Source organism: Amphiura filiformis, chromosome 9, assembly GCF_039555335.1.
Source record: "Amphiura filiformis chromosome 9, Afil_fr2py, whole genome shotgun sequence".
NCBI lineage: Eukaryota > Metazoa > Echinodermata > Ophiuroidea > Amphilepidida > Amphiuridae > Amphiura > Amphiura filiformis.
Window position 1 is genome coordinate 39,976,766 of NC_092636.1, and position 23,924 is coordinate 40,000,689.

General features: G+C 36.2%; 1 protein-coding gene across 1 annotated transcript; it reads right to left on the bottom strand.

Annotated features, from left to right (window-relative positions):
• Window positions 1-13,309: 13,309 nt before the first annotated feature.
• LOC140160989 (uncharacterized) lies at window positions 13,310-23,504 on the bottom strand. The gene is made up of 8 exons (XM_072184350.1): window positions 23,113-23,504; window positions 19,355-19,786; window positions 17,919-18,156; window positions 17,334-17,426; window positions 16,589-16,736; window positions 16,260-16,416; window positions 15,405-15,556; window positions 13,310-14,840 (listed from the first exon to the last, which is right to left on the bottom strand). The coding sequence occupies exons 2-8, from the start codon at window positions 19,784-19,786 to the stop codon at window positions 14,804-14,806; spliced, it is 1,257 nt and encodes a 418-aa protein (XP_072040451.1). The 5' UTR covers window positions 23,113-23,504; the 3' UTR covers window positions 13,310-14,803.
• Between the last annotated feature and the right edge of the window lie 420 nt (window positions 23,505-23,924).

Consider the following 23,924-nt stretch of genomic DNA (forward strand, 5'->3'; position numbering starts at 1 on the left):
ACCGCCAGCAAATAAAATTCGATTTTGAAGTTAGAATCACCTCAAATTTAGCCTATTAAAGGCATATGCAGGTACAACATTGGATGGGCGGTTAATAATTTCACATGTTGCTTGTTGTAGAGTCGCTGGGTGGGCACTTATGGGGGCACGGGCGGTTAATGGAACAAATACGGTATTTCATTATTACTTTGATATAAGTTCATGTCAAATCAGGGATTAATGCTTAGATCTTCTTTACCGATATTTTGCAACAGATTGAGAAAAGAAATAAGTTTGTTTTTATTAAAATGAAATGAAATTTGCAATTGTCTGTAATCACCAAGAACATGATGAGGGAATAATCCCTACAGCTAAGACAACTGCTGAAATCATCACAAGGGCATGTCTGACATTTTGAGAGCTTAAATTTATGATTGTTTCTATCTTAATTTTGAGATAATTGATTTTTCCATGAAAATATTGAGAGGTGTGGAAACTTTGAATCAGTTTTCATTAGCCTAATGTGATAAGGGATGCATTTCTCACAAGCAGTTGTATGTACCAGGGGTGTGAGAGACCAGATATTTATCTGTTTTCAGATATTTTATTTTCAATTTTCAGATATTTTTCTACACATGTTGTGTACAAAGTATGTATGGTTTAAATTATTTCAGATTTTTAAAGCTAAAAACAGATATTTTTTCAAAGACACACTCTCAGGCCTGGTATGTACAACCATTAATCTTTTTAGTGGCCAGTGCACATTAATATTTTTTCAAATCCAAGTGCATTTGGACAGATTTTTAAAAAATGACAAATTTTTCATATCAAAAATACTGAATGAGTATTTATAGACTTATATACATAATGTATATATAATATATATCTTTAAATTCACTTTGAAGCCAATTCTACCAATTTCATATATGTGACATGATCAAGGGAATGAGTCAAGGGAATGTCGACCCTGGTCAAAAATGAGTTTTGCACAAGTTTCTAAACAGGACATTTAGAGCTTTCAGAAACTGAAAACCCCATGTTGAGACAACTTTTCTTTGCAAAGTTACGTCAATTTACCAATTGCTGAAAACAATACAAAACAAAAGAATTTTAACACTTTCTTTGGCGATATCTCAAAATCAATGTTAGCGACATCCGACTCATTTCCCTTGATCGTGTCACATATTTTAACACTTTTGCAGGGACCACTGATAGTGCCTTTAGTGTAAGCAAATTGTTGTGCTCAATATGTAATACATGTACAAATTATGTGTGTTTTAATGTTGGTCCAGTCAGATTGCAAATCTGTCACTTTTGCATTCTTAGTTGTGAATCAAGCCAATAGGCCAAAAAAATAAATTGTTTGCTTGTCCATAGATCACTTTCAGAAGTTCGGTCGGTCGGGAAAAGTTTATTTTTTGGCCTTGTTTTTCCCAAGTACAAAAAGTATAATGTGAAGTACTACGTCTCGTCCAATATTTTAAAACTCATAGCTCGACCAATAAATATGGGCTCAATCAATCCAATTTTATATCATACTCGACATGTACATGTCTGGCAGACTAAAATACTGCATTTTAAAGTTCAACAGTTTTATTTGTGTAGATGCTGATAATGATAATACAAAATATCAAAACCCTCAGCCAGGAATGATTCAACAGGGGGAAACATGCAGGAAATCAGGGCCTAGATTTTGTCTTGGTTTGCGAGTATCAAAATCCATCATAGTCACTGCGTTTACTGTATGATACAATGAAAGAAGTTGATTCTCGCACCCGAATCTTACAAGAATCATTTTGAGAATCGATTCTGTGATTCTTGTCGAAATCTAGGCCTTGGAAATGGTATTTTACATTTCTTTTATATATTCAGTTTTTCAGATGAAAAGTTCATGACATTTTCAGGAAAATTGTAAAAAAAAAACTTAAAAAAAAAAGAAGTAATACTGTCAGGACTGCCGAGACGGTCGGTCAAACGAGGACAAGCAAACAACTTTCTTTTTTTTTGGCCTTAACTAGCTATCCATCTGCCTCACAAATCTGGGCATACCCTTCACTGTATATATATATATTCCTACCAATTACATATTTTTTTACACTTTTGCAGGGACCATTGATGATATTGCCTTTAATGTATGCAAATTAGACTCAGATGTTGTCATTTGACAGTAACGATGTTCGCTAAACGATGTGCGCATTGGGGTGACGTCAAATGAGGACATCTGGGGTCTAACCGCATGGAATTATAGGATTTATACTGAAAAGGACAATTATGTCAATATGTGATGTAATGTGTGTTGTTATGTTGGTTCACTCAGATTGTAATTCTTTCACATTGCATTCTTAGTTGTGAATCAAGCCATTTTAATGGTTAATAAAATTATGATTAAAATCAACTACACATCTACCTCACAAATTTGGAAATACCCTTCACTTTTTAAGCTATTATTCTTACACTTTTGCAGGGATACACTTATATTGCCTTTATTAGCAAATTGTTATCTGAATGGGTGACTCCATTTGAAGTCTACAACCCCTGTGTGGGAGATTAAGGTCATATCTTCAATAGAGGGTGTATGTATTCCAAATGGAATAGCCCAAATAACAGGAAACTAATATCTGCAAAGATGATGCTGGCTTACTTAAGGTTACTTTGTTTTGAAAGTTATTCCTTCCAGAAAGTTATTCCTTCCAGAAAGTTATTCCTTCCAGAAAGTTATTCCTTCCAGAAAGTTATTCCTTCCAGAAAGTTATTCCTTCCAGAAAGTTATTCCTTCCAGAAAGTTATTCCTTCCTGCTAGACTGAGTTTTTTGGTCTTTTTGCGCAGTAAAATTGTGAGTGGCTCTACATTTTTCAAATTTTAAATTTTATAGATTTATATGGGATCCACCTAGACCTCATAATTTGAGACCAAGACGTGATAACCATGTCACAATTTGTGCCAACAGACCCTAAGCAATTCTTTGTGACTACATAATTTTCAAGTTTTGCAGATTATATGTTCATCATTTTCAGACCTAGTGGGAACCTATCCTTCTCATGTGAAAAAACAAAGCGGTCTTCTTTTATTTGATAAGACACATTGTTCTTTTTTCTGATGTAATTTGAACAAAAACTAACTAGAGAAAGTTGTTCTTTCTGGTGTGAAAAACAAAAGCTTAAGTTCTTTTAATTGTGTAGAGTAGGACAAGGGTGCACAGTATACAGCCCACAAGCCAAATCTGGTCCACTTTATTCAATCAAGCTCACCGAACAATCTCTGTGTGATCAGTTTAGCATCGACAATGGCCAAATATGGATATTTGCCAGTGAAGTGGTTACGTAAGTCCCTGCTAACTGGATCACGCATCTTTTGGAATGATAGTACGTGCTGTCAGCTTTGTGTGGCGATCATTTTGATTGTGGTTCAAGACTCAAATGCATGATCCAGTTGATGATAAACACTTCAATTAACTTTAAATGGCGAATATTTCTCTTCTTGGTCTTTGTTTAGTTGTTTTTTTATTTTGTTTTTTACTGTACAAAATGCATTACTACACTTGTGCCTAATACTATGATGTTATTATTTGTTTTATTGTAATAGGGTATGGTATTTGTCAAAATGATTGTTACATATTTTCAAGTTGAAACTGGCCCACAAGAAAATGGATTGTGCCCCCCTGGTCTACAGGAAATTATTTTGCTGCCAGAGGCATACCAGGCTATCAAGCCGGGGGCAAATTTCCAAATCGTCCCACTGATTCAATACTAAAATGAATTTACTGGGACAAATGCATGAATTTTTTATGCTAAAATGGGTCATAATTAGGACAATTCTGGACTAAAGGAAGATGCACATTACAATATTTGACTGTGTTTCGAGCTAGGAGGTGAAACTTGCCCCCTTCCCCCTCCCCAGATTGGTATGCCCCAGGGTATGCCTCTGTTTGCTGCAAACTGTTCAATATATACTACACCTTTATATTATTGATTGTGGAATTTTGGAAATGTTTTAGGGCATTAGACAAAAATGGCTGATATATTTTCATATTATTTTGAACTGTTTTATTACTAGCAATTTGTATTTAAATAAAAGTAAAATGTAAAGTTACTGGTTTAATACCTTGATTTATTATTTGTAGTGGAAGTATATGTATTCAGTCAACACATCTGTGTATTTTAAATATACAGACCACAAAAGAATTAAAGCAATAATGTGTGATTTACTGCATAAAATATAGATTCCTTTTTGAATGTTAATTTTGAGCTAAACAAAATGAGGTATTAAACAAAGATACCCGGTTTTATTATAAATGTTACTGTAATTAAAGCACTTCAGGCATAGTCTTTCACATAGCATTTATGTACACCAATGGCCATTACAATGGTACAAAAGGTAGAAATTAAAAAGAAAATCGAGGGCGTTGCTGTGGAGCAAATCACACATTATGGCTTTAAGGTACCAGTAATGTTCACCCATATCCTAAATTTTGAATTTGCATCTTCCTTGGGATTTTGGATCATCGTGTCTTTAATTTTTGACCAATTTCAACGAATGAGAACTTAAATCCGAGATAAAAGAGGCAGCTATTGGGTGCCTGCATCATATGCTGTCAAACAAACGCGTGCAAAGCCCACTTACGGCCTGCACCATTTTCTCGGAACGCACAAACGGCTATCTTCTGAAGATAGAATTGAAAACCTAATAAAACAACACAGAAAATATTTCACAAATTAAGAAAACGTCTGTGTAGGAAAGTTTGTTTTTAATGTTTTTTGTTTTGTTCGTTTTTCCGCTATCTACTCAAGATAGTATTTATTTATAAAATACAAAGAAATTAAGAAAGGTTCAAAATATTTTGTTGTCTACTGATGATAGTATTTGGAACCTTATGAAATAATTTTTTTTAAATCATAGATTTAGCATGAGACGAGTCAGAAATTTCATTCGGTATATTTTTTATTACATGTTTGTTTATTTGTTTGTTATCTACTCAGGATAGCATTTACGGTGCAATTTGCAAATCATTTAGGAGTAGGTATGTCACAGTGGCTGCACAATAATTCTGCTACACTGTGCATGCAAGCATAACAGTGAATTGAAAAGCGCGCGCTTCAAATTTGGCCAATTTTAGAAAACATCCATGTCGATAAATGAATTTCCTCAAATGCTTCATTTATCCAAATTGTTTAAATTTTTTATATATGGTGTATGAAGCCTTTCCAAGGCTAACATCGGGTCCTCAAAAATTAAAAATTGTTTTGTTTAAGAGCTACTGCCTGTTTTTATGGATTTTTGAAGATCACTCATAAATCAGTAAATATAGGCCTATTGAAATAAAGGGACCTACCACCATTTAGCTGAAATACAAATCTTTCTTAGCATGTAAATTATTTCCTTCGACAACGAATGAAACACTTCCTAGTTGAAGCAAAACATTAATCAAAGATATTTTTAGGGAGTAATTTTCCAAACCACAATAGCTCTAAGCCATTGTGTGTGTCCAAGGCCATACTATTTTTGTATACGCGGTACAGTAGAATGGCTGGTTTTTTTACCGAGTGTCCTCCCATGTTAATCCAGATAACAAAATGTTAATTTAAAGTCTCATTGCAACTGAATTTTTATTTTTACTTTTCGGACTTGGCTTTGAGTAATGGTGACACATACCATGTTTACAAAAAAAAAAAAAATTATATTCCAGACACCGTCAAAATGTCAAACTTTTTATTTTTTTGTATTGTTTTTAAATAATTAACTGCAGTTCATTTATTCAACCTCATAACAGGATCATACTTTAAAAAATTTATGATGAATGAACAGACGTTCTTTAAATATTGAAAAAAAAAATTACTCATGCCTAATTTGCATTTAAAACATGTGATATTTAAATTAACGCTGCTTTTTCAAGCAAGCGTCCAAATAAAACTTCAAAATCTCGAAATGTGCCAATTTTGTCATTACAGCCATTTGTGGCAGGATTTCATTCCATCTACGAGCATCTTTAAATTGACACTACATCACAATGCATTGACCGATTTCAATTCTGTTTATTTTTTATTTTTGATGCTTTAAAGGTCCGTGACCCGATCGACAGCATCATCCCCCGATTTTTTTCATTGTTGATGAGGTTTTGGTATCACATAATAGATACTATTTTTCTCATTACTATTCTGAAATTTGACGCTCCAAGTCGATGTATTTCCGGAGAAATCATGAAACACAACGGCTTTTACAGGTATACCAGTTTGTAAACAATGGTAATACTTTGGATCATGGGCCGGGAATTATGAACGAAATAGCTCGTAATATCAGTCGCCTCAACAGCTACTTTGGTTTCGCGTCATACACATTCTGTGAAAAAAGCGAACCACACTAACTGCTGAGGAGACGCGTCTAGACGGTGTGCCGTATTTAATTATAAAATTTCCACAATGGAGGCTGTCGGCCGATTAGCCTGAGTCCCTTGGCCCCGACCTCGAAACAATTCAAAATGGCGGAATAAAATGGCCGTTTCTCAACCCGATGACCGTGCGTAAGCAGTTGAAGGACTGGTGGATCAAGTCTATCGGCCGATTAGCTCAGTCGGTTAGCGCGCGCTTCATGTTACAACCCAAAAACAAATATTTTTCGTTCAATACGGGCCGGGCATTGATTGTACAGCATGTCGCATTAAATTCGTCATACGAACGGAAATGGTTGTTGTTGCTTGCCTACCCAGAATGCAATTCACGTATACCAAGGTATTGGATTGCAAATTTGGCTATTTATTCACATTTACGCCGAAAATGCTCTCGTTTTTTACAAAGCAGCATAAAGGGGGCGATATTTGATATTATTATGTAATTTTAAAGACAATCCATATCCAAAACCAATAGGGTTACCCCCTTTAATAAAGCTCAATAATGTAGGAACATTAAATAACGTTCTGAACAAATTCATCAGGATCGTTCATAAATCACTGGTTAGCAAATGTTCTCAGTACAGATCCAAATAAGTAAAATTAGGTACTCACTAGAAATATTTCGATTCCTATCAGGAATCTTGTCCACTCTGGTTTGGTGAGTGGTGGTGTTTCTAGTTGTTATCGGCAATCTTTGTGACTGATCTTGATGACGTCACATGGTTTGCTTGCCGATTGATGATCTGATCGTAGATTGGTTTCGCAACATCGTTAAAACCACATTCCACCATCCGCAAGGCTCTTGTACACCCAAAGGATAAGCGAGACCCACTCCAGACAGCAGAGGCGGTTTATGAAATTCCGTGTAAGAGCGGCCCAAAAACATACATAGGAGAAACGGGTCGCCTTTTGTCTACGAGACTAAAAGAACATAAATCGGAAGCAGATAAAGCTAGTGAGAAAACTTTCACCAGAGCACAGAGGAAGGCGTCAACCACAGAAACCTACAAATCAGCCATAGCTGAACACACAGCAACTAATAATCACGTGATTGGGTGGGAGGAGGCCAAAGTCATCGACCAAGAGGCAAACAAAACTACCCGTTGGCTCAAAGAGGCCATCTGGATTAGGAGCAGAGGCAACACCACCATGAACAAGGACGAGGGGGTGTACAGACTTGATCGAATCTACGATCAGATCATCAATCGGCAAGCAAACCATGTGACGTCATCAAGATCAGTCACAAAGATTGCCGATAACAACTAGAAACACCACCACTCACCAAACCAGAGTGAACAAGATTCCTGATAGGAATCGAAATATTTCTAGTGAGTACCTAATTTTACTTATTTGGATCTGTACTGAGAACATTTGCTAACCATTAAATAACGTGCTTCTGCTGCGATTATTTTTGAGGTGATATGCCTATTAGTATTAGGAGCCATTCATTCCATGTCAACTCCAGGGATGTGCACCGCAGCACCTCTTCAATTGTTTTCTTTTTCTGTGTGGTGGTAGATATTAATGAGAAAATAAAATCCTGAAAATTTGAGCTTCATACTCTATTTCGTTTTCCCGTGGCATCAATTTGAAATTTAGGGGGGGTCAGCGTAAAAAATGTGTCGCAACGCGAAAGACGATGTTTGGAGGTCCATAAATGTATAAAGGGAACCCCAACAACTTTGAAAAGTATGCATCCTGGGGTACTTTTTTGTGTAGAATTCAAATCTGGCATCAGAAAACTTATGACTCATTTACTTTAAAAGATATAGGGCCTTCAAAATGCAACCTCGTCCATCAGGACCAACTTTGGGGGTCAGAACTCCAAAAGTGAAAATAATTTTTTGTCCATTTTTTTGCCAGTCAGAGCCCTTTGGTAGGACATTAATCTTATCCCATATTGAGCCTATTAGGATACTTTTAACTGAGATATTACCCATGCAAAACTCCAATTGTACTGAAAACCAATGTCAGACATTTTGCCCCACCATCAACTTCAGGTATGTTGAAAATATGTTCTTGGACAACATTTCTGAGAGATATTGGCTTTGGGACTCGATGACTTTGCTTTAAAAACATCAGTTAGGTTTGCCTACTCACATATATGTCATTCCAACCACATCAACAAAATGGGTTGGTTGGTCAGTGGTCATCCCCTCAAATTTTGCTGAAAATCATTTCTAGCATACCTCTATGAGCATAATGAACACATGGGAAAAAATGAGTGCTCAACTCCAAGCTGTTTTGGAGATACGGCTTGTCAAAATTTGGCCCAGGCCCCCACTTTTTGCTCTCTCAAGTTGCGTCGTTGAATTAGTAGCGTTTTGGAACACGCATATTTAACTTTGCAAAAAAGATATTATGCTGAAAAGTACTAACTGGGGTTAGACAGAGGTATTAATTATATTCTTTGTCATGTTTGTAGGCCCTGAATGCTATCTTCAGAAGATAGCAAGCAAAGCAAAAAAACAAACATGAAAAATAATAATGTTCCAAAAAATATTGCCTAACACCCATTCTAGATGATGATTGTATGAGGACGCAAAATCCCGGGGTAAGACGGCTATACTAATTGACAGCGCACTTAGAAAATAGTTACAAATAGGCCGAAAGCTAAAGAAATGCTAAAATAATGGCAAAATAATGATCAGAAAAAGATAATCATTTAACATAAAGAAATAAACAGCTGTATTTGTTATTATCTTCAGAAGACAGTAAGCAAAGCAAAAACATGAAAAATAATAAAGTTCCAAAACTCATTGTCTCAGCGCAAATTGGTTCTAGATGATGATTCAGTACGCAAAATCCCGGGGCAAAACGGCTATACTAATTGACCGCGAGTTAAAAAAAATAACCAAAAGGCCGAATGCAAAGCTATAAAACAATGCTTAAGGGATGGGGTATGAACGTTTGGACAGTATTTATTGTGGGACATTAGGTCGTCGGCTTTTCCTCCCAGCTACATACACTTTAAGAATATATCATTAAATTTGCTTCGAGGACTGTTATATATCAAAAATGTGAAAAATATTTAATTTTAATAATTTGTCATAAAATTTGTATTATATCGTGAATTTCAAAAAATGAAAATTATTTGATATCAGAAAGACATTCTTCGTATTCAGAATGCAATTCGATATGTCTGATGTGCTCTCATGTGAGTCATGTCCCACAAAAAATACTGTCAAAACGCTCATTCCAGATCCCTTAAATGCCGAAGCTGACCAAAATTTAAAACGGCATTTATATAACAGAGATTATCAGGAATTTGAAGGAAAAAAATAAGAAACAAAAATGCAAAACATGGCTGGTATTTAAAATAAAAAAAGAAGATGATTCAGTACGCAAGAAATTACCTTTTTATCTTATATAAACCTGTCGTAATTGCTATCTTCAGTAGATAGTCAAAATAATAATCATAAAAAAATCATTAAACATAAAGAATGAACTGATGTATAACTTAGTAATTATTTTCTTTGTAGGCGCCCCTATAAATGCTATCTTCAGAAGATAGCAAGCAAAGCAAAAAAACCATGAAAAATAATGTGCCAAAAACATTGCCTAACACGCATTCTAGAATATAGATGATGATTCCGTATACGCAAAATCCCGGGGCAAAACGGCTATACTAATTGACCACGCTCTAAGAAAAAAATAGCCAATAGGCCGAATGCAAAGCTATAAAGAAATGACAAAGCTGACCAAAATTTAAAACGGCACTTATATAACAGAGATTATCAGGAACATGAAGGAAAAAAGAACGAAACAAAAATGCAAAACGTGGCTGATATTTAAAAAACAAAAAACAAAAACAATGATGATTAAGTACCTATGCAACAAATACCTGCTGTGTTATATACGAGGGCCGGTCAAAAAGTTCGTAGAACTCGGTATGCTACTTTGTCGCACGGTATTGAATTTGGTCTCATCCTTCAAAACATTACTGCAAAGATATTATATTTTTGCATCACTGTATATGGGCAGGACACTCTTCAGAGGAAGCATACCTCCATGAATGCACAGGTACTACCAGAAGTGAATACAGGGTCATCATGGAAATTACTCCCGACGGTGCACCGCGGTGGTGAAAACTCAAATAAACTTTAACAATGTAGAGTTGTTGTAAATGGTAATGAAGTCCTTGGTATTCAACAGCAACGAAATGGTTCTTAGAGTTCAAGAATGGAATGAGCGTCAATGAAGATCATCCAAGGTCCAAAAGACTTGCTGACGTCACCACTAATGATATACGCGCTGGTACAGTGGCATTGATAATGAATAAAGAGCCAAATAAGAAAGATGAGGTAGCCACAAAATATGACAACTCTGATGAATGTGTTTTCAATATTAATCCATTAACATTTTGGTATTCCAGGGTGTCTTCTAGATGGGGTCCCGGAATCTTCATGCACAAAATTGATTCCAGTTGACATATTCAGGTCCACACCTTCTATATACTTAGAATGAGGACCGAGGCAAGTTTAATCTATATGTGGCTAAAGGTGATAAGGCATACATTAATCACTGGAATTATGAGTGAATTTAGTGGAAGCATCTGGATCTCACACCCCTAAGAAGATCATCACTCGGTCACCGTAGTGCAAGGCCTTCATCGCTGTTTCTGAGTTTGCCAAATGAAAGTACAATCATAGGCATATATCATACAATTTCGATAGCAAAATTGAGGCAAGCCACCATGTGAAGAAGATTGATGGTAGGAATGTGGCTGTTCTCGGATTGTGTCCTGTACGCTATTCTTAGTTTGTCAAGCTGCCATTCACGACAGAGGGGTCAGTTAATTAAAGTAACCATATTGTGGTTCAGGCATGACCTCCAGTTAGTGAAACCTATTTTATAATTTTAAGTCCTACCCTCATAATATCAGGTTTGCTGGTGATCAATGCTGGTGAGTCTTCACCGAAGAGTGGCTCAAGGAGCTTTCGGAAGACTTCCATTTTGTTGACATAGAAGGTTTCAAGAAAAATTGCGATGGGTACATAAAGGGCTGGGGTATGAACGTTTGGACAGTATTTATTTTGGGACATTAGAGCACATCAGACATGTCGAATTGCATTATGAATACGAAGAATGTCCTTCTGATATCAAATAATTTTGATTTTTGAAATTCGCAATTTAATACACATTTTATGGCAAATCATTAAAAATTGATATTTTTGATATTTAACAGTACTCGAAGTAAACTTTATAAATCTGATGATTTATACTTAAAGTGTATGAAGTTGGGATGAAAAGCCGACGATCAATTGAAAATTTTGACCTTTCGTATTGAATATATGGATTTTTTTCCAAAAACACACACAAAAAAATTAGGTCTTTTTGGGAAAAAAATCCATATCTTCAATATGAAAAGTCAAAATTTTCAATTGACCGTCGGCTTTTCCTCACAGCTACATACACTTTAAGAATATATCATTAGATTTATATAATTTACTTCGAGGACTATTATATATCAAAATTTGAAAAATATCAAATTTTTATAATTTGTCATAAAATTTGTATTATATTGTGATTTTCAAAAATGAAAATTATTTGATATCAGAAAGACATGCTTCGTATTCAGAATGCAATTCGATAGGTCTGAGGTGCTCTCATATCCCACAAAAAATACTGTCGAAACGCAATAAACGCTCATTTTAGAGCCCTTAAGGTATGTAGTGACCATGCTAAAGAGAGAGATAGAAAGAGTTTGGCTAGTACTCTTTCAAGTACCTTGTTCTACGAACTTATTGACCGCCCCTCGTAAACCCACCGTAATTGCTATCTTCAGTAGATAGTCAAAATAATATTCATAAAAAATATAAAACATAAACAAAAAACAGCGGTACTAATTATTTTCTTTTCAGGCCTAAAATGCTACAGGGTGTCCCAAAATAAAGAGGCCCCTCATTGCGGCCTCTTTTTCTCCTATTTCCGAAAAGTTGATCAAATATATTTTGGTATGTAACAATTATATCAATCGGCTCACAACTTTTGAAGATATGCTCTTTTAAAGAAATGTACCCGTTTTTCACTCTGTCCACGGAGAAGGTTTCGCTACTTCAAAGATTGAAAAGGAGTACACATACCATGCATGAATATCAAACATTCCTCAATGATAACTTTATAAAATAACTTTATTTATGGAATGGGCTTTACCGGTGGGTTTATGGGCAATGTTTTGTTAATAGTGTCATTAATTTGTGGGTAAAATGGATGCCGAATGGGACTTCTTTTGCTTTACTTGCAATTACTTATTTTTCTTGGTTATTTATGCCTTTTTGTTTTATTATGTTTCTTACTTTCTTACTTTGTTGTTCTTGCTTTCTTTTTTTATTTACAACATCAGTCATTTCTCTTTTTAGGATAAAAGGTAGCCCTAAAAGGCTGTTTGGTTTGTCTTTAGTTCTTCTGAAGTGAGTTTACTGTGCTGCTCTGCCCTCTACCTGGTTGCCTCCTTGGCGAATACAGGTTTCAGCCCCAGTGGCGTAGCCAGGATTTTGAAACCGAGGGGGCACAACTTGTAATTTGTACCGACGGAAATATTTTTTACCGACGGAAGTTGTGATTTGTTGACCCAAAATTTTTTAGCATGGTTTGAAAAAGTGAAGAGCAAAAAAAAAAAAAAGATAATAGGCGCTACTAACATAAAAACACATACTTTTTATGTGCAATTGTCAATTTTTCATCATTTTCGTTACAATTCTCCTCATTTTTCTGTCCCCCTGGATGGAAAATAGTCTATTGTTAACCCAATTTTTTTTTCAACAACGCCTTCCGTCTACCGACGGCCTTACATGAACCGACGCCCATGACGACGAGCGGGGGGCAATTCTAAAACAACATCTTTTGCACAGAGTTCAATAGGATTTGAAAAGTAAAGTGGCAGTTGAAACTCTAGTGATAACACTTTTACAGTGCATGATGGGGCTTCCTTAAATCATCCTCTGGGCCCCAGTATACCACTTTGAAGAGCCATTTTTTCAAAAGCTCCTCCCACATTCAAAACTGTACATTACAAGTGCATTCAGCTATGTCAAATGCCAATTGCTGACAAAGTTCAGGAAATATCACCTCAAACCAAAATAAATTTGATAATTACAGAACAATGTTAATTGCATAAAGTACGAAATTGTGTCCCCCACAAAGCTCAAATTCAGCCTCCCTAAATCCGCCATTTTTGGCAAATGCACTACATTATGAGCACCATAATGTAAACTCACGGGAAGCACATGTTCTATCAAAATTATTTGATAGAACATTCTATCTCCCGACATAGGGCCTATACCCCAATAAATATTCAACCCGTGCGGTTTATGCAGAACCCTTTCAGATTAGTCTTGGCACTTCGTGAAGAAATATTCCATGCTAAATGTCAAGTCTGTACATTATGGTGACATTTTATTTCATACAATCAACGTGAATCGCTTGCATACAAGCCCGTCGCTTGGATTTATTTGGATGTTGATGCGGGACTCCGAAATGTGGATTTTTTTGATGTATCGAAAAGGCAGGCTTAACCCCCATGTGAAATTTCTTCCAATTTAGGACCTTTTAAAGCAAACAAAGGTGGACTTCTTGGGAGAAATTTGTTTGCATTGCATCCCTTCACCCCTTGCTTACACTGCCGCGGTGGTGCCTGTTATCTTGGGACTTCACGGTGTAGACTCATTTTGGTCAGTAGAATGAGTTGAGAGCAGGGGTGTAGCCACGTAAATTTGTCTGGGATAAAATGGGGATAGCAAAGAGTAAAGTGTCCTTAATGCTATGCTACTGGATGAGAGGAGACCAAATTGAGTCGCTGGGGTCCAGTGGCATTGCATTGAACCCTTGGCTATTGTAATAGGCCCGTTTTCATATCTTTTGATGATATAGAAACAAACTTATCACGTATCAAGTTATTTTCAACCATCCCATGTAAAATCACCCTTGAACGCTCTATTATCGCTAACGGTATCGTTTGTTTCTTTGACAGTATGCAAAAAACGTTACTTTGTTTCTGTACTGAAGTCGTGATTTACGTAGGCTACTCACTGTAAAACAGTTTTAAAAGTGGCTTTTCTTTCGTTTTACCTCTTTATTTTGGCTTAAAAATGATCAGAAATTACTCATATTATTAATGTAATAATATTTGGCAAAAAATAATAAAAATTAAAAAAATTTGACCGAAATCATACATTATGGCTTTAATTGCCGTGACGGACCCGGGTCTGTAACATCCGCAAATTTAATGCACCATTTACACTTCACACCCTCGGAATGTTAAAAAAACATCGTCAGCGGTTTTATTTCCATAGATACCCATCGTCTTGTAACAAATCTGCTAGTTGTTGATTATACGGTTCAAAAATTGTTCCAATAATGCTCTGGATTCGGGTAAGATCTCTCCGATAACCTTCGCCTTTTTCGAAGCTTTTTTTGATTTTATTAATCTTTGGTGACTTTTACGCATTGGTGGAAGCAACTCCTCTCCAATTGAATCTGTAAAGTAATAAAGATTAAAGGAAGGTGACCTGATATATTTGGAAAATCAAATTCTTTAACAATTACGTATAACATAAAATGTCATTCCTTTCAAGCATTCATGCAAAAAGAACGTGTTAATGTTTTTTGTAAATGTGACTAATTCCTTATGGAATTACCGACATTTATACAGCGTGATATTGGTAGTCTACCGTGTTTTTTATTAATGATAATCATCATGATAATGTAATATATTGATTTCAAGTGAAAGGCCCTATTTTTCTCATAAAACTAAGAAAATTTGTGTTAAATTGATGGAAAGTTTTGACTTTTGGTATATTGATGGGTCCAAATTTCTTGAAAAATTTGTATATTGATGGGTCCACTTTCAAATTCTTAGCAGCACACCCCTACCCAAACCAAAGTTGAGTACGACGGGCTTTTTGACATATAAACTGGTATACTGGTTACACCGTATCCATAATATATAAATACCTCCGATGTGTATTGGAAAGTGTACGTTTTTGCAATTAATTGGTGCGTATTCTATGACGTAGGTAAATGTTTTAGGAGAATACTCACCTACTCCTAGGAATCCATATATATTTGGCAATATGTCGGAATTTTTTGCTGCGCCGAATCCAGTCTTCTGTTCTGAGAATGAACATTTGTTCCCTGGTAAACACCCGTACCCATTCACGAACTTGTGGATAATACACCGATAGTTGAGGTCGCTATCGTATATAAAATAGCAAAGACCAAGAAAGAAGATGGAAAATAAAAATTATAACAGAATCAAGATGGAATGCCGGACCAACTAAATTTCAATAACGAAAAATTGAAAATAAATAACACAATCTAGAATTCCAAAAGTGAAGATTCTAATTAAAATTGATGTTGGTGAATGGTTGTGATGAAGATGAAGATGAAGATGAAGATGAAGATGAAGATGAAGATGAAGATGAAGGTGAAGGTGAAGATGAAGATGAAGATGAAGATGAAGATGAAGATGAAGATGGAGATGGAGATGGCGATGGCGATGGAGATGGAGATGGAGATGGAGATGGAGATGAAGATGGAGATGATGAACTTTGATGAAGATGAAAATGGAGACGGCGACTGAGACTGAGACTGAGAAGGAGATGGAGATGCAGCTGGAGATGGAGATGAAGATGAAGCCGAGAGATGGAGATGGAGATGAAGTTTAAGATGGAGATGGAGATACAGATGAAGATGATGAAAATGACGAAGAAGATGATGATAATGATGAAGATGATGACGATGATGAAGCTAAAGAGTCGACTAAGACGGTGAGGATGTTAATGGCATTGACGATTATGATATGATATACATGACGACGACGACAAAAGATGATGTCTTACAAAAGAACGGCTTACATAATGACTATTTGACACATTGAGTTATTAATACCCTTACCGGATAACCGTAATTTTTGCTGACACACCCAAGTAATGTGTTCTCTTGTAGACATTTATTTATTCCTTCGATGACTCGTGTAAGATTCTCATGGAAATGTTGTGGACTTTTTTGATTTTTCACACTATTGCCAAACGCGAAATAATCTGAGATGGTTCTGTAAAACAAGTGAAAGCGTACAAAATAATTGAGGATAAATTAATTTTTACATAATGGCATATCCACTGCAAATTCTCCCAATTTCTGATTTGCGGGTGTGGGTGTGTGGTGGTTGGATGGGTGGGTGGGTGGGGGGGTAAAGTCCAAGCCCCCTGGCTAAAGCCACTCACCTGTCCACAGGATTTCTTAATATAGTTATGATTTTAACGTCAGGAGTTACAGCATGAATCACATCTCCCCAAATAAATGGCGGCGTGTCCGATTTCGTTCTCTTTCGAATTTGAAGTAAATCCCATATAGTGGAACACGATCCGTCACCTAGCAACCAAGAGGAAAGTACAGTACTTCTGATTAAAAACATAATAACCAAAACTTGACACTTGTTTCAAATAAGACCAACGAAACAGTAGCATATATAGCCAGCAGGGGGGCAGAGTGCCACTGACTAAAAATGAAAGAAAAAAGTGCCCCTCTGACAAAAAATGAAAGAGAAAATCAGGAGGGCAAAGGCGCTACTAAAGACAAAGTCCTTTCCATCCTGATAATGGGCAAAAATAATGTAAATAAAGTAATACCAAATTTTTGCGCGCTACGTGCACACATCGTCCCAATAAAGCCTTTTTGAAGCTCGAAGACATATTCTCTATGTATTGTATGATGCAACTGTAATTTTTTGTCTGTGCCCCCGAAATTTTATTTTGCCCCCCCCCTGCAACGAAATAATTATTTGCTTCTCCTCGCACTCTCCGTGAATGACTCAATGACAGGTGAGGTCGGTATAATCTTGGGTGTGTTTTGATGAGGTTGGCCATCCATACTTAGTGGTGAAGGGCGTACCGCAATATGGATGGCCAAGACCTCCATGCTGCGGCCTACTTTTCATCCCAAACTTATATTAGGAAATTGGTCACTTACCAGATATTAATTGTTGTTTCATGGCTGAATTTTTCTTTGCCTTCTTTACGAGACTACTTTGTCTGCCTAGATACTTCGCATAGGCTTTATTTTCTATGTTAAAAGTATATAAAAAAAAATCACAAATTAATTTGACAAACATCAATGTGATGCGTGGCACAACAGGTTAACACAGGTTGTTTAATCGGAAAGATTTTATTTTGTCTTATCTTTTGTAAAGCACGTCAACTATTTATAAAACTTATGTCATCAATTTAGCAGATCTTTAAAATAAAATACTATGAACGTTGGTGTATCTTTTGATGTTTTTTGATGTAGTCAAACTGGAAAAAAATCAGTGAAGCCCTGTAGCTTTTTAGTTCGTATAACATTATAATTTATATATAGATGTCGCAGATGATCAACATTAATTTAAGAATTGCACTAATAGCCGTAATTCAAAATGCACATTTCCCGAGGCATTTTCCTAATTAAAAAAAAGTTATTGATACATTCAAAATACATTTCAACTTTGATTAATACGTCCCATTTTCGTTTGAAAATTTGAAAGGAAGATAGTGTGTTATTTGCTTCTTTGCAACCTACTTGATTTGTCCGAGCGAGTCCACCAGTGAGGTTCTTTTGATTCGCCTCCTTTTGCTTTCACAAGAAAAGGGTGCCTATGCATATTAAACCATAAATCGGTTGTGGCGCTTTTTGGCGGTGAAACCATATAAAAGTACGGCAGACAAAACGTCTTATTAGTCTCCTTCGTGTCGTGTTGTTTTCTGAAACAAGGTTCTTTATATAGCTTCAAGAATGGGTAAGAGAATTTCTTTAAAATCTGTAACAAAAAGATGAAGAGTAAAATTTATAAACATGATCACATACAGCGGCATAGCCAAGGAGGGTCCCTTTCAGATACCTTGCCCACTCCCACCCGCCCTCCATGGGGTGCTGACCACCATAGGCGTAGATCTCGGGGGTATGGGGATAAATCCCCCAATATTTTGCCAGCTAGGGGATGGTCCATACAATCATCCCCAATGTTGACGCCTGTACGGTGGGTTTCTGACCAAATTAACCTCATATTTTGCTTCGCGCGCATAAACTTATTTTGACGCCAAAAGGTGCCGGATTCAAGAAATTCCCCCACCCCCACCCCCACCCCCATGTCAAAAAGAAATCTACGCCACTGCTGGCCACCGAGAGCTAGGCATTTTGGTTATTGTCCCTCTTTAAAGTCGCCTTAACATCTGTCAGAGGTTCAGATCTGACGACTGACGAGATGAACAAAATATACTTTAAAAATTACTGTTATATTGTCAAGCGATATATTTAATAGCACCCAAGATCAACTTTTATTTGAGATTACATTTATTAAAGCCCCACATTGAGAATCATTGTTCCCCAGAAAAGTGGCAGATAGTTATAGGCCTATTACGATTAGGGACCTTTCACAAACACTTGTTAGGGGGGCCTGATGCAAAAAAAAATTCATCGCAAAAATTTTTCGCCCCACCCCTTTTCAGATCTCCAAAATTGCAGCCCCCCCTTTTTTTGACATGAAAATTATCGGTCAACCCCATAGAAAAGCATATAAACTCAATTTTCCCAGGAAATTTGTGGTCATTTTTTTCAGCCCCCTCCCCTAAGAGGGTCAAACTTTTCAGGACCCCTTTTTGCATCAGCCCCCCCCATAACAAGTGTTTGTGAACGGTCCCTTATGCCAAATAGTATGATGGGGATTTTTTGACCCACCTTGATAAGTCCAAGTTTTCTGTTGACTTGAATTCAATTTTTGTTCATACAAATCACAGAATTTAAAGATTAAATCAGTGTTAGGTGTAGGGCTAGTGTTAGGGTACTGATATTGGATAGATATTCCTTATCAAAAATATTATTTTATTTTATACACACCACACAAGGTTGTGCACAGTATGCCTCAATACAATAAGGTGGGATGTGGAGTAGGGTGTATGGGGACGGGGGTGTCTTCGAAAAAATGTACACCCGGCCTCCAAATCTAAGCATATACCTACTTCGGGAAAGAACTTCTTCACAAGATGTAACCTAGAGTCATGAGATACATTGGCAATAGTATCCACAGATTGTACTAGGCCTACTAATCCATCTTGTTTGTCTTCGTTGATGGTAATATTATCCACAGGTAATCCGTCTTCTTCTGCTGTGGCTACTTCTGATCCCTGGTCATCTTCTTCTGATATGGCTACTTCTGATCCCTGGTCATACGCTACCTCCGAGTCATCGTCAGACGTCTGTTCCGACGAATACTCATCGTCTTCTGACCATTTTGGCAAGTGTTCACTTTTGGCATATTTGGATGACGGTGATATAGCATCGAGGTTTGAGACTTCGGATTGAAATAGTACACTCAAGTAGGAACCAGTTATTGCTCCTAAAGTTATACAAATTATAGTAATTGCTGGCACCAAAATGGAAGTCTTCGGCATCTGGGAAGAAATTATATAAATTATGATGATATTTTTTACAACTGTGCCCTACACGCTATAAAACTGTATGTATTTTGGTGGGATCGTATCCCGGAGGATATTTAGTGACAGACCAAATATTTACCCCTAAAAAGGTTTTCACAAGCAAAAGTAACACCACGGAGAGCAGATTTCGTATCGACCATGTTTCACTATAGCAAATCAGTACATGTGCAGAAAATTACGGGAAGCCTCATCTTAATCAGCGTCAAAATTGGTAGAGTTCTTCCGGAGTAAACCAATTAACAGAGGCATTCCGCAGGGATCTATTTTAGGACCCCTATTATTCATCATTTAAAATGATCTTCTTGAAAGTAATTCTTCATTTTCTTGTAATACAATTATGTCGGCGAAACCTCTTTGACTTGTCGGTCGTGTTGGCTTTAATTTGTAGATCTCCAAAATGAAATCAATAAAATGTAGGCGAATATTTGAACTTAGTGGTTTGACCATAAGAAAATAACTCCATCTTAAGGGCTGGGGTATGAACGTTTGGACAGTGTTTATTTTGGGACATTAGAGCACATCAGACATATCGAATTGCATTCTGAATACGAAGAATGTCCTTCTGATATCAAATAATTTTGATTTTTTGAAATTCGCAATGTAATACACATTTTATGGCAAATCATTAACAATTGATATTTTTGATATTTAACAGTACTTGAAGTAAACTTTATAAATCTGATGATTTATAAAAAAAAGTGTATGTATGTGGGATGAAAAGCCGACGATCAATTGAAAATTTTGACCTTTCGTATAGAAGATATGGATTTTTTTTCCCAAAACATCAAACAAAATTAGGTCTTTTTTGGAAAAAAATCCCTATCTTCAATATGAAAGGTAAAATTTTCAATTGACCGTCGGCTTTTCCTCCCTGCTACATACACTTTAAGAATATATCATTAGATTTATATAATTTACTTCGAGGACTGTTATATATCAAAATTTAAAAAATATCAAATTTTTATAATTTGTCATAAAATTTGTATTATATTATGATTGTCAAAAATGAAAATTATTTGATATCAGAAAGACATGCTTCGTATTCAGAATGCAATTCGATAGGTCTGAGGTGCTCTCATGTCCCACAAAAATACTGTCGAAAAGCAATAAACGCTCATTTTAGATCCCTTAAAAGGGCATTTCGTGATCCACAGCCTCATCCCCCCCACTTTTCTCAAAAAAAGTTGAGATTTTTATATCACTGGAAACCTCTGGCTACATAATATTTATGTACAAAATATTTCTTGCAGATTAATTCGTTTAGCAAAGATATCGTGAAATTTGAATTTCGTTCTGGTATAGGGCCTACTCCAGAACGAAATTACAACGCATTGTCTATGGAGCAGTGTAATACACATAATCATGCATAACTCGCGAACGCAAAATCGGAATCAACTGAAATTTTGGGAATAGGTTTTTTCGTGGATATCTAATGAAAAATGACATAAGTAGAGGATGCTAGGATCACGAAATACTCACTAACAACTAAGGGAACAACCCAAAAGTTCGACGAAGCCCTATAAACGAAAGTCCTTTCGGTAGGGAGGGAGGCAGAGGATGATTTAAGCACTTCCCAGCAAGTCTTGCGGTTAGCACAGCTGTGTGAGTGAACATGACACCACTGCCCGCCCACTGCATACACACGTGCATGGTTAAATTTGAATTTGGATAGATATATTTACAATAAAAACACCTTCAAAAAGTTGGTCGATTTCACATTTTATGTTATCTACAGAAGGTGTGAATTATCCTTCATGCATACATCACTTTAGATCTGAAATCGACCAAGTAATAATGACACACGGGCAATTCTAAAACAACATCTTTTGCACAGAGTTCAATGGGATTTGAAAAGTAAAGTGGCAGTTGAAACTCTAGTGATAACACTTTTACAGTGCATGATGGGGCTTCCTTAAATCATCCTCTGGGAGGGAGGAGGGTCAAAAAGTCCGATTACGTTTGTAAAGAAGTAGTTAAGACATCGGTCAACGTTGATCTTTTTTAAGGATTTAATATATATTTGTAAAATTTGTGACATTTTACAGTTGTTGCTTCAAAATTATTTCAAATAAATATAGAGTGCAGTACTCACAACCTGCAACTTGTAAGTTCATTTTTTAAAGCAGCTGTCCCGCACTTTGATTCTTTTTTATTTGAAAATCCAGCAAGTCCTATTTTTTTGTGAAGAATAATATTTCACAATAAAATAGAATTATTGTTTCTTAAACGTGATCAACATCCTAGCAATGTCGCACCTCCACAACCCCAGGCCCATCGAACATAGTGACGGCCCTGTGCCCAATGAATACGGGTTGGAATTTTGACACTTAAGTTAAAGGGGAGAGGGAAGGGGGTTAGCCTTCTAACGAAAGGACTTTCGTTTACTTTATAGGGCTTCATCGAACTTTTGGGTTGTTCCCTAAGTCCATGCTTTAACACATCTAGTATGTAATGAAATCTCTCTCGTGTATCATGGCAATATTATTGCGAAAGTCAATCAATGCAAATATCTTGGTAATAATTAATAGGCTATATTTTAATGTTAATTGCAAACCGAAGGCCATAGCAATAGCTTCACTGACTCAATCTGCGTTTTAACCACTTCGCGCAAAACTAACAAAAAGAAACATTTATACAATTTCAATAATATTACGTGGTAATAAACAATTTCTGTATGCTTTGGCAAATGCCACGTCAAAGCATCTAATCTGCGGAGGCATATACCATTAACTTTAAATATTCTCTGAGAAGATAGTGCTGCTCTCACTCATTCTAGAAGAATTCATTTCATATCGAGTTTATTATGTAGGCCAATACTCATTAAATCATTAATGTTTATTTTAAAAGGGCATTTCGTGATCCACAGCCTCCCCCCACTTTTCTAAAAAAATGTTGAGAAGTTTAATACCTATGCAGTATGCACAATCCTGTTATTTATAAGGTTTTTAAAAGGGTCCCGACGATAACATTGCCTCAAATTGCAATAAAAGGGCTATATACAGTATAATATAATCCTGCTGTTTATGCGAGTTGAAGACACTCGGATATATATGAGAGAATATTTATCTCCATGCATATACATTTTTAATAATTTCTCATCTTTTATTCTTGTGTATAGTCATAATAGTGCGATCACAAAAGTGGAAAGAGGAGAAAAGGTGCATAATCTGATTATACCTACATGAACCTTCAGTTATTTAGAAATAATAATGAAAACAGTTACCACTCTAGCTTCGAATTTGCGATTTGTACACAAAAAAATATCTAAAACTATAACTTACCTTGAAAGTGAGATTATTTGGTCTCAGATAAAAATGGTATTCTTGGCAGTATATAGTCGAGTAGTGACTGCAACTCTGATGTGACGTGAGGATGTATATCAGTCAACTTTCAATTTATCAGTCTTCCAAGCGTCATTCATGTATGTAGTAAAACTTGAAAGGGCTCCAGTTTTGGGATTTTAGATGTGGCCTGGTAATGATCCGGTCGCATTGCTGTCATCGTATCTAGACCTTTGCTATGCCATGTTACTACTGCTAAGATATGGTATTTCGACTTTTCTCGGTTACTTCTTTTTCACCATTATTATACGTGGAAGTATAGTTCTAGGAAGTAGGCCTATATAATAGCTATTGCAACTGCCCAGCCTGAGATGAATGAGTGAACCCTTTCAATATTTGCAAGACTCCATTCAAGCATTACATAATGAATAAACATGGTACAAAATCCCGGTACACAGCGAGTTTAGCACTTTTGTCAGTACATTACATTTATGTGTGTTTACTCAAATGTGAATAATGAAATGATACGAGTGCATATTTAAATGCAATATTGAGGCGGTGGTCCAAGGTCATGCGCAATTTATTTCAAAAGACTTCACCACGAGAAGATGATTTGCACTGAACTCACTACACCAGAGAACAATGTATTACATTTTCTCTTGTAACACGTAGAAAAAACGGTTCTAGTAATAAGTAAAGGCTAAAATGGTTCTTGAGCTGTCCTGTATTATGTGGAACCTTAATTGGTTTTACAAAGAATAGAAAAGGGTTCTGGACTAAGGCTAGCAAGAACCATTTCAGACCATAAAAGT